Below are 17,202 nucleotides of genomic sequence, written 5' to 3' on the forward strand. Positions count from 1 at the left end.
AGGTTGGCCTACTCAGCATAGATGGGGACAGAGGAGAGACTGGATGGATCTGGAGGGGTAAATGGAGAATAACAGAATACAATTTCAAAAACTCTACAGTGGGGGAGCTTTAGAAACAGTAAGGAATTGTTTATTCTTTTTTTTGTTTTGTTTTTTTTTTTGAGACGGAGTTTCTCTCTTGTTGCCCAGGCTGGAGTGCAATGGCGCAATCTCGGCTCACCGCAATCTCTGCCTCCTGGGTTCAGGCAATTCTCCTGCCTCAGCCTCCTGAGTAGCTGGGATTACAGGCACGCACCACCATGCCCAGCTAATTTTTTGTATTTTTAGTAGAGATGGGGTTTCACCATGTTGACCAGGATGATCTCGATCTCTTGACCTCGTGATCCACCCGCCTCGGCCTCCCAAAGTGCTGGGATTACAGGCTTGAGCCACTGCGCCCGGCTGTTTATTCTCTATCTATACAGAACACTTTTTTTTTTTTTGGAGGTGGAGTTTCACTCTGTCTCCCAGGCTGGAGTGCAGTGGCATGATCTTGGCTCACTGCAACATCCACTTCCCAGGTTCAAGCAATTCTACTACCTTAATCTCCTGAGTACCTGGTGTTACAGGCAAGTGCCACCACACCCAGATAATTTTTGCATTTTTAGTAGAGAACGGGTTTCATCATGTTGGCCAGACTGATCTTGAACTCCTGACCTCACGATCCACCTGCCTTGGCCTCTCGAAGTGCTGGGATTACAGGTGTGAGCCACTGTGCCTGGCCAGTAAAGGACATATTCTAGATGTGCAGTGATTCCATTTTAACGTGTTTCTCACTTAGTCTAACTTTCAGCAACTCTGTCCGAGATTATTTACAGGCTTGATCTACAAGCATCTAGGAAACGCTGTGGACCCTGGCCTTGCTTAGGGGTACAGCAAGAGCCTGAGAGGAGAGCTGCACGATGCTTTGAGGGATAGGGGATCCTAGACACTAGGATGCGTGGCCTCTCCAGGGAGTTTTGAGCCCATGAAAGTGTCAGATCACTGAGAGCTTGGCCAAGGGTGTCATGTGTCTGGATATCTCAAGGTTGCTTGCAGCAAACACAAGACTGGAGGTCTGAGACCTCTGCCCCTTTTCTGGCACCACTAGGTATCCAAGGTTCTGATGGGTCTCTGAGGGTGGGCGTTGGGGGTAACTAACACTGACGCTTTTCCTACCACCTCTATGGGATATGTGGGCAGTAGGAAAAATTTGGGCTTGAATTCATTTCTGCATCTGTAAATAGGGGAAAATAATATTACCTCCTTCATAGGATTATTGGGAAGATTGAGATGACCACATAAGTAAAGAATTTAGCAGTCTGGCTCATAGGAAGTCCTCAACATATGTTAGCTATTAGTAATAGTCATAGCTTTTCCCTGTCTCCTGACCGGAAGGTGCTGTTTCTGTTTTTCATATGACACACTGCAAAATGACTTTGAACATATGAGTCTTAATTTCATTTCTTGCAAGTGTGAAATGAGCTGACAGAAGAGACCAGCATGGACAGCCTCACCCCCATGATCCACAGCAGATACGTCACAGAGTTACCAAGAATTCCAGAAAAGAAGTCAAGTGATGAAAGACTGAAGGACAGGAAGCCTGGGAGGACTGCTGCCTGAGAGAAGCTGGGTAGAAAGTTCTCAGGGAGTCCAGCCCCGTTCGTCCTGCTCTGCCCCGGGGGTCTCCCGGCCCCGTCCCTCTGTGACTTGAGGAGTGGTCCTGATTGCCAGTTGCCTTGAAGAGTTTGGGGAAACTGAAGACTGGGGTCCTTTATAGGCATCAAGAGGGGTGGGGAGAGGACCTGGATTTGGATCCTGAAATCCACAGACAACCCCTGCCCTTACACTACTTTATTTTAAAGGTTTTGTTTTGTTTTAAATTGCAAAAGTGAAACAAGAGTGCTGTAAAAATAGCATAAACGTATACAGTGCATAAACAAAAAGGCAGAAATCCGTCTCCACATGGCCTCCCTACCCAAGTCCACTTCTCAGGGTGGGCCCTGCGGCTGCTGGAGTCTTAAGCCCTCCACGTTGCCTCCCTTCAGGCCTTTAATCCAGTATTAAGGAGCCCGAATCTCTGTTTTTTACACCTGCACACCCTCTAGTGGGGGTGCTTTGCAAACTCAATGTGAGGACAAGAAGAGGGTGAGGCAGGTGGCAGGCACTCTCCCGATCGGCTCCCCGACACTTGGAAATTAGGATCTTAAATTTTGGTCCTGACCAAGTCCCACTAAAACTTGGCTACTAGGTTGGTTTTCCAATCCCAAGGAAACTGGGAACAATGATACCTACTAGCAAAAGAAAAAAGACCAAATTTGTTAGATCAGTGACCCTAACCGGTCAAAGGCAGAGTTTCACCTAGAGGTAATAATAATAACCACTTCTGGGAGCCCTAACTGAAGGCCGAGCTTTGCTTTAAGAGTGAGGACTGTGGGGAACATTCCCGTGTGAGAAGCCCAAAAGGCATGGGTCTCACTATATGTATGGTGAGTTTGATCCCAAACAGAGTTTCCTGTTGGAGGCAGTCGAGCTATCAGGAAGAAGGAACTGAAAGATGGATGATCAGTTTCTAATATCAACCACGATATCATTTGGGCCTAAAACTATGCAGTGCTGCTAGACCAAGTGACTCCCTACCAGCAACCAGTTTCTGCTTTTAACTTTTTATGACTTTTTCTTTAAGTATAGCTTTAAACTTTTCTTTACTTGCCTGACTGCCTTGTACCCTAGATAATGGTTTCACTGTGGGGATATTTGCAAAGCAAATGCCACCATACGGGATGGCTTTGATCCCTGACTCAGAGACTCCTGAATAGGGGGAGTTGAGATAAGTTGAGTCAGGAGCAGACAAAGGAGAATCTGGTTAAAAGATATTCTGATGAGCAAAACCAGAAAACCTTTTCACATCTCAGTTTTAAAACAAGATCAAACCAGAAATACCTGCAGCCATGAGGAATAATGTCTGGATGTAAACAAGCGTTGTGATCACAGGAAATTCTGTTACTTTTTACAACCACTGATTGTGTATCTGACTTCTCTATTGTATAGGGCATGTAAGGTATAGATTTGCATTTCCTCTTGCAATGACGTAAACCAGAGCAAAGAAAGTGTATTTATTCCTGGCCTTTGAAAAATAAAGGCTGCTGCTTAGGCACGGCCTATCCAGCCCTCCAGACGCCTCGCTTTTTCTGTCTCCCTTTCTTCCGCGCACTCTCTCTTCCAGGTATTGGGACCCTCTTGCAGGTCGAGAGACCCCCGGCAGACGTGCTGTCCTGGACCGGTCCCGACAGAGGACTGCTAATATTTCTCTTTTCTAGATGAGGCTACTGGTGCTCCGGGAGGTTCACTGCAGGAGGCAGGAGAGTGCAGGGGTGAGGAGCTCAGGCTCTGTGGCCCGAACACCTGGGTCAGCCATCCTAGTTCTGCCACATATCAGCTGTGTGACCTCAGGCTTACATTACGGAGTCTCCCACGACTCAGTTTCCTCTCTAGTAAAATGGGGATGATGACAGTGTCTCCCTCCGAGGGTGGTGGCGATTAAATAAGTTAGTACGTGGCTGGGCATGTTGGCTCATGTCTGTAATCATAGCACTTTGGGAGGCTGCGGCAGGAGGATCATGTGAGCCAGGAGTTCAAGGTTACAGTCGGCTATGATCACGCCACTGTGCTCTAGGCTGTGTGATAGAGCGAGACCTTGTCTCAAACAAACAAACAAAAAAAAATGGGTATGAGTCAAGTGTCTGACACAAAGATGCTCAATAAATATGAGAACTGGGATTAAATAATGGGTCTAAGTCTCAGCTAGTGGCTGATGGAGGAGGTATCTGAAGCCAGGTCTGATGTGGTTGAGGCTCATGGGCTTACCCACTGTGTAGTGCTGCCTCCCTAGAGCCCATTGACTGTCAGCTCCTCTCCTACCTTCAAGGCCTAGATCCTCAGGAGTCCCAGCTCTCACAGATGTGAGGGTGACAGGTGTCTCCTCTGAAGAATCAATGATTCCTGATGAGTCGTGGGAGGCAGAGAAGACTCTTAGACTTTTGGCAGAAGTGGGGCAGCCCTGGCCTTTCTCCTCGGAGGAAAGCTTGTAAGTCCCCTGCCCTGATCAGTGGTTGGCAGGGAGGATGGGGCATTCCCTATCCTTCTAGGAATCCGTGCTGATCCTAAAAGGACTCTCATTATGATACAGGATATGACAGAAGCACACGGGAAGAGTGGCTACCTCCTAAGTGTGGAAATAGCAGTGAGGGAGGCCGTCAAACATGATTTCCTGGAGTGGTGATGTCTAAACTCGGTCTTCAAAGACAGGGGAAGTCAGGAAGGGAGGGGAAGGACATTCTAGGCAGAGGGAACAATTTGAGCAGAGAGGCTAGACATGGCATTTGAGAAGGATCAAGTCTCAAGAAAGAAGAAGCAAAACATGAGCCTGCAGAGGTCAACAGCGGTCAGAATTCGGGAATCTTTGTTTAATCTGCTGAAGTGCTTGGACTTTTTTTGACTGAAAATAGGGAGCCAATGAAGAGTTATAAAGAGAGGAGGTGACAATGGTAAAGTTTTGTCAGGTATAAAATGGGATAACCATGCAATATTGTATAATTATACAATAATCCTACATAGGATTGTAGGATTGCAGAATTATTGTATGATTAAGTGAGATGATGCATATCAAGTTCTTGGAATAGTACCTAAAAAATGCCCCGTAAATGTTAATGATGTTGATGCCGATGACGGTAATGTCCTATAGGAAAAGAAACCGGAAAGTTAGAGGCCACCAAGGCAATCCAAATAGTAAGTAAAGTGTGGCCAGACATACAGAGGTCAAGACCAGCCTTACATAGAAATCCAGTAGGCCATGGACTTGTCTGCCTGCTGGAGTAAAACCCAAGCTCCTTGGTGTGGCTCAAAAGCAATAAGTGACCTGGCTTCTCACACATTAGGCTCCAGCCATATTATTTTCTTTCTGGTCTTCAAACATGTTCAAACTGGCCCTGTACCCTTACTGTTCCCTCTGTCTAGACTGCCTGTACCTCACATCTTCGAATGGCTGCCACTTTCTTGTCACAAAACTCTTGGTTCAAATGTTACTTGCTCTGAGAGACCTTCTCAAGCTCTGGCACATCAGCCTTCTTGCCAGATGAAATGATCTTACTTTTCTTTTTCTTTTTTCTTTGTTTGAGATGGAGTCTTGCTCTGTCGCCCAGGCTGCAGTGCAATGGTGCATTCTCGCTCACTGCAACCTCCGCCTCCCCGGTACAAGCGATTCTCCTGTCTCAGCCTCCCAAGTAGCTCAGATTACAGGCATGTACCACCACACCCAGCTAATTTTTTATATTTAGTAGAGACAGGGTTTCACCATGTTAGTCAGGCTGGTCTCGAACTCCTGACCTCAGGTGATACCTGCCCATGTCAGCCTGCCTAAGTGCTGGGATTACAGGCATGCATCACCACGCCTGGCCAACTTGTATTCATGTTTAGTGTCTATAGCTTCCTATTCCCTAGAGGATGTAAATTCCATAAGGGTATGAACTATATCTTTCGCATTCACTGCTGTATCCCTAGGTCCTTGAACACCATCTAGAACATGGAGACCCTCAATAAATGTTTGTCAGGAAAAAATAAAGGATCTGAAATGTTGTCCATTAGGGAGTCATTCTCTTCAAGCTATTCCTGGGAGAGGTGGCTGATCAAGATGTGATCAGCTAGTAACACAGCTGAGTGGATTCAGTGAGATGATGACTTTGTGTAGGTAGAATCTGGTGACTAAAGAGAAGGGACGTCACAAAACAAAGTTAAGTTCTAATGACCCAGGGTAATTTCCATGGCAGGGCTAGTCAGGAAGCTGCTACAGGACTTGGTGACAGAAGGGTGAGGGTGGAGATGGGGTAGAAAGAGGCGGGTCTCAGAAGCATGGTCCATCAGAGGGGGCCTGAAGGGCCACTGGCGCAGGTCTTATATTCCATCAGATCTTTAAATTTAGGCTGGGAGTAGTGGCTTACACCAATGATTCTAGCACTTTGGGAGGACGAGGCTGGGGCATTACTTTAGGCCAGGAGTTCAAGGTTACAGTGAGCTGTGATGGCACCACTGCACTCCAGCCTGGGTGACAGTGTGAAACTCTGTCTCTAAATAAAATACAAATAACATTTAAAAAGTAAACATTATCAAACTTAGTATTTTAACATTATTTAGTATTTTGATTTTATCTCCAAAAGTTTACAATTAGTCACAGACACACCAACAAGCTTGAAAAAGAAAATGCTCATTTGTATAACTGTAATTACAAAATGCAAGTATCAAGATTTTCCCAGAACTCATCTTTCGTTTTTTTTCCTTTGAGATGGAGTCTCACTCTGTTGCCCAGGCTGGAGTAGACTGGCACGATCTGGCTCCCTGCAACCCCTGCCTCCCGGGGGCAAGCAGTTTTCCTGCCTCCGCCTCCTTAGTAGCTGGGACTACAGGTGCCCATCACTACACTCGGCGAATTTTTGTATTTTTAGTAGAGACAGGGTTTCATCATATTGGCCAGGCTGGTCTTGAACTCCTGACCTCAAGTGATCCACCTGCTTCAGACTCCCAAGGTGCTGGGATTCCAGGCGTGAACCACCACGTCTGGCCCAGAACTCATTTTTCAAGACCTACCTGCAGCATCTGACATAGTTGTTTTCCACCTCCTGGCCACCCTCTTTTCACTGAGCGTCCAGGACACTGTACTCTCCTGATTGTACTTCCTTGCTGGCTACTCCAAGTCTCCTCTGGTGGTCCTTGCTCATCTCATCACTCACCCCAGAATGTCCGTTTCCAGAAGGTAGCAGAGTGAGTCCCCGGGGCCTCACCTTAAGTTTTTCTGGAGGAACACCTTCCATCGAAGCTGGCTCTATCACTTCCTAATAGTCCATGTCTGAATGTCACTTTCTCAGAGAGAGGTCTCTTTCCCACCACCCTACTTAACACAGCATTCCCTCCACCCTCTCTCTCCTCTTCCTTCCCTTAATTTTCTCTCTAGTACCATCGAATGACATGTATTTCTTGTTTAATGCTTGGCTGCCCTGACTAGTAGGTCAGTTCCAGGAAAGCAGAGGTTTGTCTTTTGTTTACTACTATTTATTATCTAGAACAGCGTCTGACACACAATAGGCCCTCAAGGAAATTTTGTTGGTCACTTTTCAATCTTGCAGGTTTGCACTTAAAAATACATAGGGAGCTTTATCAGGAGCCCCAGACTGAACGTGAGTCTAAGCATTGGTGTGGTTTTCCTCCACACAACCACCAAAGTAAGGGACAGAGCCGACACTCAAGAAAGATTTACTTAATTAATGACGCTCTGGAGCAGGGTAGCATTGTGTAGAGTTTGCAGAGGTGCAGCTTGGTTGTGGTGCTAGAAGGGGAAACATCTGGGTTGCACTGGCTCGGAGACAGTCCCTGTGGAAGGGTCAGTGGAGTTCAACCCACGGGGGTAAATTACCGCAGAGGGGACCAGCTGCATCAGCAGCCCAGCAGAGGATCCACCGCGCAGCCGCAGACGGCGCCGAGGCGCTAACGCGCAGCCGCAGAGAGAGCGGAGGGGGTCTGCGCAGCCGCAGGAGAAGGTGGCGGTATCTGCAAGAGTTCGTCTCGGGTTGTTTCGCGGGCGGCCTCAGGAGGTTGGGCCCGGGCGGGTCTTGTCCCTGCACCTCTCACCCGGGCGCGTGAGGCCGGCTCCGCTGCGCTGCCCTCGAGGCGCCAGCCCTCCTTCCCTAAGCCGCCGCCATCATGGTGCCCGTGTTCACCCTGAAACTGCGCCACAAAATCAGCCCCCGCATGGTGGCCATAGGGCGTTACGACGGGACTCACCCATGTCTGGCGGCCGCCACTCAAGCGGGCAAGGTAACCGCCCCCACCGTCAGGGAGCCCGGGCCCCAGGGAACCCCAGGACCTCCGCCAGCCGCGCCCCTGGGACCCTGCCTCCGCCTCCGCCTCCGGCCCCGCCCCCGCCCCCAGCCCGTGTTCCCAGCAACCTTCACCCTGTAGCTCCATCCTTCTGAGGACAATGGGGTCTTAGAGGAACAGCTTTTCTGAGCAGTTGACGTTTTCTTGTTGTCAGGCACTTAGAGTCGGGCGAGGTCGGGGTCCCTGGACATAGAGAGCTTAGAGAAGAGACGTCTCCGGAGGGAACGGGCTTGGTCCGGGTTAGCAGTAATAACGGACCCCAGATTCAAGCCAAGAGCCTCAGCTTGTCATTTGGAACTCGGAATTCCTTCCACTCTCTCAAACTGCTGCTGCTGCTGCTGCTGCTTTTTTTTTTTGAGACGGAGTCTTGCTGTGTTGCCCAGGCTGGAGTGCAGTGGCGTGATCTCGGCTCACTGCAGCCTCCACCTCCCAGTTTCATGCAATTCTCCTGCCTCAGCCTCCCGAGTATCTGGTATTACAGATGTCCCCCACCACGCCCGGCTAATTTTTGTATTTTTAGTAGAGACAGAATTTCACCATCTTGGCCAGGCTGGTCTCGAAATCTTGACCTCAAGTGATTCACCTACCTCAGACTCCCAAAGTGCTGGGATTACAGGCGTGAGCCACCTCTCCCGGCCCCTCACACTGCTCCTTTATCGAACAATGACAAAAGAATGCAAAGACTCCTAAATTATTCAGATTGCACTTTTTATCCTTGCCCATGTACCTTCAGTTCTTTCTCCATAATTTATTCACTAAGTATTAGGTGCCGTTACTGTGCAAGGCGTGAGAGTCAAAGAGATAAAAGAGACATGATCATTTAACATTCACCAGACTTCTACTGAACACCTCCTGTATAGATTTTGGAGACTCAGATGTAAAGTTGGAGTCCCTACTTTCAGAAAGCTTATATCCAGAAGCTAACAGACAAGGCATATGAAAGCCCTGTGTATTCGATGGAGGCATGCCCAAAATACATGGAAGGTAGTCACAAGGCTAATAACTTAAAACAGGCACAAAACTTTATCACATGAATCATCTCAATATCATTGCTGCAAGGCCAAGGGCAGCAGCATGGCATAGGTATGGTGGTTCTTGGCTCCCGTATCTATTTATTTCATGACCTTGGGCAAGGCACTTAATAATAGTACATAATACATGGGATCATGAGCTAAGCACTTTGCATATAGAAAGTGGTCACTAATTGTTATCTCTTACTTTCTTTTTATGATTCTCACTTTATTGACTAGAACTTGCAGTTCAGAGAGGTTCAACACAGTGCTTGGAGCCACTCAACTAAAAGTGTGAAATGTGGCCCGAGTGCGTGTTGTCTGACCCAGAGTGGATTTAATAAGCTAGCATTTGTGTAACAATTTATAGTTTTTAGGACACTTCCACGTATGTTGTATGTTGTATGATATGCCTCGGGATATGGAAGTAAAAAGTGAGGCTTCATTTTCATTAAGTAATATAACAGAGTTAAGCCATTAATATGGGGTCTGGCACATCATGATGTTAGTTATTGTTACTGTTAGAAGTCACTGACAGGTTGGGCGCAGTGGCTTACGTCTGTAATCCCAGCCCTTTGGGAGGCTGAGGCCGGCAGATCACCTGAGATCAGGAGTTCAAGACCAGCCTGGCCAGCATGATGAAACCCCGTCTCTACTAAAAATACAAAAATTAGCCAGTTGTGGTGGTGGGCACCTGTAATCCCAGCTACTTGGGAGGCTGAGGCAGGAGAATCACTTAAACCTGGGAGGCGGTGGTTGCCGTGAGCTGAGATCGTGCCACTGCCCTCCAGCCTGGGCAACAGAGTGAGACTCCGTCTCAATAAATAAATAAATGAAAGGAATCTCTTGCAGGGTGAATGTTAGAGTTTTCCTCTGGGGACATTTTTTTCTCTCATGGTGATACTTAGGGGTCAGTGTAATTTATATTCTTTATAGCACCTCCTCAGCTAGAACAAATGTGTGAACTTCAGCCAGTCCTTTGGGAGCCCTGGGAGTGGTCATTTTTGTTGTGTGACTGAGATTGGTTTTCTTTCCTTGCCTGAAGGGACAGACTTGTCCCCCTGTGGACTCTCTGGGTGCAGAGAACAGCAGGAGGGAACTGGGGATAAATCTGACTCCTGAGACCCTTGCTGCTCTTGGCAAAAATCGCAGTCTTTCCATTCCAGTAAGAATGAATATGGAGCCCATAAGATATTTTCCCTCCTGTTCTCTCTCAATATATCTGATTTCTGGAAAACTCTGCAAGGATTGCTTTGTTCAGAACTGTCATAAAACGAAGTGTGATATGGTGGCTGGAGCTCAGGGTCTGAAGCATACCAGGCCCTTGTCTTAGCCCTGTCACCGGTCTCAAGACCTAAGCAAAGGGCCTTAACTCTTCTGACTTCACCTGGAAATCAAGGATTGGTGTCAGGATCAAATGTGATTAACATTTACCAAAGCATGTTATAAAGTGCTACACAGATGGGAACATGTGGCTGCACACCTTATCTATGTTTTTAGTCAATTCTTTTAAAAATTATTTTTTGTTGAAGAGGCTGCCTTGGGTAGGTATTAATTTAAAATGAATTCTGTTTGGATTTATGCAAAAGGGATGAAATGCTCATGTAAATTTTACAAACTTTAAAACTAGAAGGGGCTTGAGGAATTCCTAGTCCAGTGTTTCTCATCCCCCCTTCCTTTTTTATATTGCCCATGTTGGAGGTTTTTTAGATCATGAAAATTTCCCCAGTGAAATTCTAATACCTCAGATACACTGTATATCTCTTTTTATAGTGTGGCTCTGTGAAGGGCTACATGATTCCCCTATTGGAAACTCAGTTACTTGTCCTGGGAGTGATCTTGCCCCTCTTGAGAATGCATTTTCTAGTGCAAACCTCCTTTTTACAGATGAAGTCCAGGAAAGTTGAATAATTTATGCAAACAGATTATATTTATGATAGTTGAAACTGTTGGATTTATTATCTTTGGGCTAATTACTTAGTTCTACATCACTGATATAAACTATGAAAGCCTTCAAGATACTTGATTTGCATGACTCAGTTTAAGTTTGTGAAACAAATTTACTAATTAGCAGACCATCTTAAGATCTAGGAAGTGAATTCATTAGGTGCTTGGATGAAAGATAATAAAGGAAGTGTTTATTCTGTTTTCCATAATCTTCTCGGTGTGTGCCAATCACATTGAAGGTGGTAGCAGCTTATTCTAGGTTGATCAGGAAAAGTCTAGTTTCTAAGAATACTTTGATGTCTTGCTAGGGGCTAGCATGTAAGCTGGCCTGGTAAGCAATGACTAGTCACTAGCAGTGACTAGTGACTAGTCTTTTTCATTACCTTGTTGCTTACAAGGCTAAGAACCACCTGATTTCCATGACTCGTAATGGCTGAAAGTTGTTCATGCATTGAACTATGTATAAGTGTTTTAAGTTTTATAGGAGATTAAAGTGACTTCTTGTTAATGTTGATGTGTTAATAACATTTTTTAAAGTATGATACTAATTTTTTATATTTTAAGGGAATATAATTAACTGGTTTTTGTTTTAGGTTTTTATTCATAATCCTCATACACGGAACCAGCATTTCAGTGCATCCAGGGTCTTCCAGAGCCCCCTGGAATCCGATGTTTCTCTTCTCAACATTAACCAGGCAGTCAGCTGCCTGACTGCAGGCATATTGAACCCTGAGCTTGGCTGTGATACTCTTTTAGTGGGGACACAGACTAATCTTTTGGCTTATGATGTCTACAATAATTCGGATTTGTTCTACAGAGAGGCAAGTAATAACCTTCATAACCATAAAATTGTCATTCCTCATTAATGTCTATTTCTTATGCTTGGAAGAAATGAGATCATTTATTCTGATCCGTTTATTATGTGACTGTTACAGTGTAGATAAACAACATGGAGATTTTGCTGTTAACATCTGCTTTATGTACTCGGAACTTATTTATTTGGTTATGCGTGCTAATCGCTTGGTGACACTTGAGTTTATGAGGTATATCTGTGATACTACCGTCTGTCAAGATCTCCTGTTGAGAATTCAGCCAAGAGCTGGGAAGCCAGTAGACAGGTCTCCTGGTGGACTTGCATTAAACTTTAGTGCAATAGTTTATAGGAGAAGCCCTTACTGTAGCCTGCCACCTACAGGCTGCTGCAACTTTAATACCCAACTTTAATGCCCAGATACGAAGTTTTACAAACTTCCCTATCTTTTCTCTCATAAATATGAATAGTTGAAACTGTTGTATTTATTATTTTGGGGTTAATTACTTAGTTCTGCATCACTGGTATAAACCATGAAAGCCTCCAAAATACTTGATTTGCATGAAATTGGTTACAGTAATTCGCATTTATTACAGAAAAGATAGAGAAGTAAAAGTAAAAGAAATTATACCTATTTTTTTCATCTAGAGATAACACTTAACCCTTGAATTTTTGAATCCAAATTTTTTACCAAGTATATATGAATACATTTTGCAGTAAAATGGAATCATATATACATGTAGCCTTTTTTTTTTTTTTTTTTTTTTTTACTCTATGGCAGCCTTATTAAGATATGATTCACATGTACAACTAACCTACTGAAAGTATGTAGTTCAGTGTTTTTTTTTTGACGGAGGCTTGTTACCCAGGCTGGAGTGCAATGACACGATCTCAGCTCACCGCAACCTCCGCCTCCTGGGTTCAGGCAATTCTCCTGCCTCAGCCTCCTGAGTAGCTGGGATTACAGGCATGTGTCATCATACCCAGCTAATTTTTTGTATTTTTAGTAGAGACGGGGTTTCACCATGTTGACCATGATGGTCTTGATCTCTTGACCTCGTGATCCGCCCGCCTCGGCCTCCCAAAGTGCTGGGATTACAGGCGTGAGCCACTGCGCCCAGCCCTAGTTCAGTGGTTTTTAGTGTATCCAGAGAGCTGTACAACCCTCACCACAATCAATTTTCAACATTTTTACCCCCAAAATAAAACCCATACCTATTGGTGTCATGCCCCATTTTTCTTTAACCTCCTAACCTTAGGCAATCAGTTATCTACTTTCTGTCTCTAGAAGTTTGCATATTCTAGACATTTCTTAAATAATGGAATTATATAATATGTGATCATTTGTGACTGCCTTCTTTTTCTTAGCATAATATTTTCAAAGTTGATCCATGTTGTAACGTGTCAGTAATTCATTTTTATGGCTGAATAATATTCCATTGCGTGTATATACCATATGCATTTTACTTATCCGTTTATCAGGTAATGGACATTCCACTCCCTGACTATTATGTGTGGCTCTTTCATTCAATAATATGTTGTGAACATCTTTGTATGAAGTTACTACATACCCGTTATGTCACACCCCTCTCAATAATGATAGTTCCTGTTTTATTACACCCTAGCATAGTGGATATTATTGTTTTTTTTCACTGCTAATCCAAAAAATGAAAAATGATATATTGTGAGAATGAACATTTTTCATGTTTGTTGACTGTATTTCATCTCTAATATTTCCCATTTGTTTATTTTTTTGGTTGGGGTGTTTACCGTTTTTGTATTTATTTGCCTTTTACTAATTTTTTTCTTCTTATTAACTTTTTGTCTTATATATTGTAGGACTTTTTTTCTCACTTCATTGTTTACCTTTTAGCTTATTATTTCTTTGGCCATTTAACAGTTTTAATTTCTTATGAAGTCTTTTCTTTCCTGTATAGCCAATCTTTATAGTTTTTCTACTTAAAGATTATGTAAGTAATGATTATTTTCCTATACAATAAATGGTGTTTATAAAGATCTCCTTGAGTCTTTCAGAAATAAATTAACTTATGTAATTTATTCAAGAAGTCTAAGATGCTTATTTTGGATGGTGGGACCATGGGTGTTTTATTATTCTTTGTACTTTTTAGTGCAAAGAATAGTAAAATTTAAAAGAATAGTAAAGAACTGGATTATATGCTGGGCGCGGTGGCTCATGCCTGTAATCCCAGCACTTTGGGAGGCCGAGGCGGGTGGATCACGAGGTCAAGAGCTCGAGACCAACCTGGTCAACATGGTGAAACCCCGTCTCTACTAAAAATACAAAAAATTAGCTGGGCATGGTGGCACGTGCCTGTAATCCCAGCTACTCAGGAGGCTGAGGCAGGAGAATTGCCTGAACCCAGGAGGCGGAGGTTGCGGTGAGCTGAGATTGTGCCATTGCACTCCAGCCTGGGTAACAAGAGCGAAACTCCATCTCAAAAAAAAAAAAAAAAAAAAAAAAGAACTGGATTATAAGTATTTAAAAGATCTCTATCCACAACTGTCAAAACAAATTCTGAGTTTGGGTGCTTAAATGCATAAGTCTTGATTCTCTGGAGAATTTGCCCTCTGGAACCTGTGGTCCCAGAGAGCCCCAGAGTATCACAGCAGCTTAATGTGAGAGCCAAGGCTCTGATTTACCCTGCATCTGTGCTCATCCTTGCAGAAGCCACAGCGTTAGGTCTCAGTGGATAGCCCTGGCTGCCCTCATAGGAGACCATCTGGCTTCTCACAAATGACAGAGGAATTTGGGTATCCAAACAAAAATATGGATATACATTACCTTCAGTGTGCCTGCAGATGAGTATGTCTAAGATAATGTGTCCTTTTACTTTTCTTAGGTAGCAGATGGGGCAAATGCAATTGTGCTGGGGACCTTGGGAGACATTTCTTCCCCTCTTGCAATTATTGGTGGCAACTGTGCTCTGCAGGGTTTCAATCATGAAGGAAGTGATCTCTTTTGGACGGTATGAAGAAGTAAACATTCTTTTTGGTACTCTTAAGCATTTTTACTTTTGTTCTTTTTTAACCACCAACTCTACTGAATAATTAAAATATAGAACAATATTTATAATTCTGTATATTAAAAAAGGATATGAATAATTTGAATAACATTCATTTGTGTTTTGTGTAATCATCTCCTTCACGTAGCTAATATATTTGGAGTAAATGAAAAAAAGATGGCAAGCTAATGGTTTGGGGTTTCATTTTCAGGTTACTGGAGACAATGTTCATTCCTTGGCCTTGTGTGACTTTGACGGTGATGGAAAGAAAGAGGTACGTAGGGGAGGAGATACCTCTCTTCTGTGTTTAGCTGAATAAATTTTGTCATGACAGTGACAAAAAGGATTCTCCTGGCTGATTTTGCCAGGAGAATGCCTAAATTCTGAGCTAATTGACCTCATTTGTCTTTCTCTTCTCTTTTGAACAGTAAATCACTTGTGCTTGTCTAATAAATACAAAGATCAAAGCCATGGTGTTTCAGAGACTCAGGAGGGTGCAGAGAGGGTAGAGGATCGCAGTCTCATGAATTGCTCCTCATGCTTTGAAACCATGTTAGTATGTAGTTTTCAATTTTGGCCAACTTTTTTGAGGAATCTAAATGTTTTAGAAATGGGCTTTTAGCCTTTGAAATTATTCTTATGGTTACCCTAGAAATTAGCTTCCTGAGCAGTAGGTGTGAAGTGCTGTGTTGGGCACTGACTTGCCCCTCTCTTATCCATGGACCCTGGGCTCTGGTGTTTGAACAGGGCTTCCATCTGTAGGCAGAGAAAGTTGCTGATCCAGGGAGCATTTTCAGGTACTCGGAGAAATGACTTACTCTGGCAAGATGTGCAATTCCAATGGCAGGCTAAAAGCTGTAGTAGCCCCTATTTCTTCACTGACTGAATGTGCTGATCCTCCCAATAGAGGGAGCATTCTTGAGCATCAGACTATTAGGAGGTAGTCAGTCTTGTGTGGCAGTAGCAGCATAGAAAGTATTGTGCAACTTTTTGTTTTGTTTATGAAAATTTTGTTGTTTTCACTTACTTAAACATGTATGATATTTCCCTTTCAGCTTCTTGTTGGATCTGAGGATTTTGACATCCGAGTTTTTAAGGAAGATGAGATTGTGGCAGAAATGACAGAAACAGAGGTAAGAAGTGCCACCTCGAACTACAGTAACCTTGGGCAAGATAGATCAGCACTGTTAGATGAAACATCAAGTGAGAGTGCTGGGGCATCTTCCAACCCAGATGGTTTTGGGATAAAAACTGTGGGGGTCAGACAGAGCTGTATGTTATGGAAAGAAAAGCAGTAAAAATCCAAATTAAGATATATTTTGAAAAGGCTGATTAAATAAAGAAAAATTATTGAGTATAGTTGAATACATAAAGGCATTTCTTAGTTAATACCTGCAAATAATAATAATAATGTCAACTATTTATTATGTACCTATCATATGCCAGGTAGTGCTCTAAGTACTTTATATGAAGTAACTTATTGAATCCTTAAAACAACCGTAATAGGAAGATAAATTATTATTTCCATATTTCCATGACGTTCTGGTTGTTTGTTTATTTTGAGACAGAATTTTACTCTGTCACCCAGGCTGGCATGCAGTGGTGTAATCTCTGCTCACTGCAACTTCCACCTCCTAGGTTCAAGTGATTCTCATGCCTCAGCCTTCTGAGTAGCTGGGACTACAGGCGCATGTCACAACCATGCCCAGATAATTTTTGTATTTTTAGTAGAGATGGGGTTTTGCCATGTTGCCCAGGCTCGTCTTCAACTCCTGACCTCAAGTGATCCGCCCACCTTGGCCTCCCAAAGTGCTGGGATTACAGGGGTTAGCCACTGTGCCTGGCCTGATGTTACATTTTTGTTAAGTTACTCGTGCAATATCTTGGCTATGAAGTGTCATGGTCAGCATTTGAACCTTTATGTCTCTTCCTCCTCCTCCTCATCATATATATCGAATAGGGCTGAAATGCATAAATGAGATTTTTATTTTTTTTCTTCATGCAAATTCAGTACTTGTTAGGCACATTTCTGTAGGTAAGCTTGAAAATTAGGTGTTAGCTGCATATTCTCACTCATAGGCAGGTGTTGAACAATGAGAACACATGGACACAGGGAGGGGAGCACTACACACTGGGGTCTGTTGGGGGGAAATAGGGGAGGAACATCAGGGAGTGGGGAGTTGGGGAGAGATAGCATGGGGAGAAATGCCAGATATAGGCGATGGGGAGGAAGGCTGCAAATCACCCTGCCATGTGTGTACCTATGCAACAATCTTGCATGTTCTTCACATGTACCCCAAAATCTAAAATGCAATAAAATAAATTAAAAAAAAAAAAGAAAAGAAAATTAGGTGTTAGTTACTCTGGCTCTAAAAAGAAAAAAAAAAATTAGGTGTTAGAAACTTGTGATTAGAATTACTCATGTAATGGAACCTGAGATATTTCTTTTAAAAGTTTAAACTTTATT

General features: G+C 43.7%; 1 protein-coding gene across 3 annotated transcripts in view; it reads left to right on the plus strand.

The window, feature by feature from the left end:
* Positions 1-7,665: 7,665 nt before the first annotated feature.
* The window catches only part of BBS2 (Bardet-Biedl syndrome 2), a 29,711-nt gene continuing 20,174 nt past the window's right edge, over positions 7,666-17,202 (plus strand). For all 3 annotated transcript variants that reach the window (XR_012518446.1, XM_074402684.1, XM_074402695.1), the window contains exons 1-5: positions 7,666-7,881; positions 11,495-11,726; positions 14,578-14,699; positions 14,947-15,009; positions 15,791-15,868. Coding sequence is in view for 2 of the 3 variants with exons in the window: in XM_074402684.1 (XP_074258785.1) it covers positions 7,768-7,881; positions 11,495-11,726; positions 14,578-14,699; positions 14,947-15,009; positions 15,791-15,868 (609 nt within the window). In the remaining variant the exon portion in view is untranslated. The remainder of the gene's footprint in view (positions 7,882-11,494; positions 11,727-14,577; positions 14,700-14,946; positions 15,010-15,790; positions 15,869-17,202) is intronic.

Source organism: Saimiri boliviensis, chromosome 1 (genome assembly GCF_048565385.1).
Source record: "Saimiri boliviensis isolate mSaiBol1 chromosome 1, mSaiBol1.pri, whole genome shotgun sequence".
Taxonomy (NCBI): domain Eukaryota; kingdom Metazoa; phylum Chordata; class Mammalia; order Primates; family Cebidae; genus Saimiri; species Saimiri boliviensis.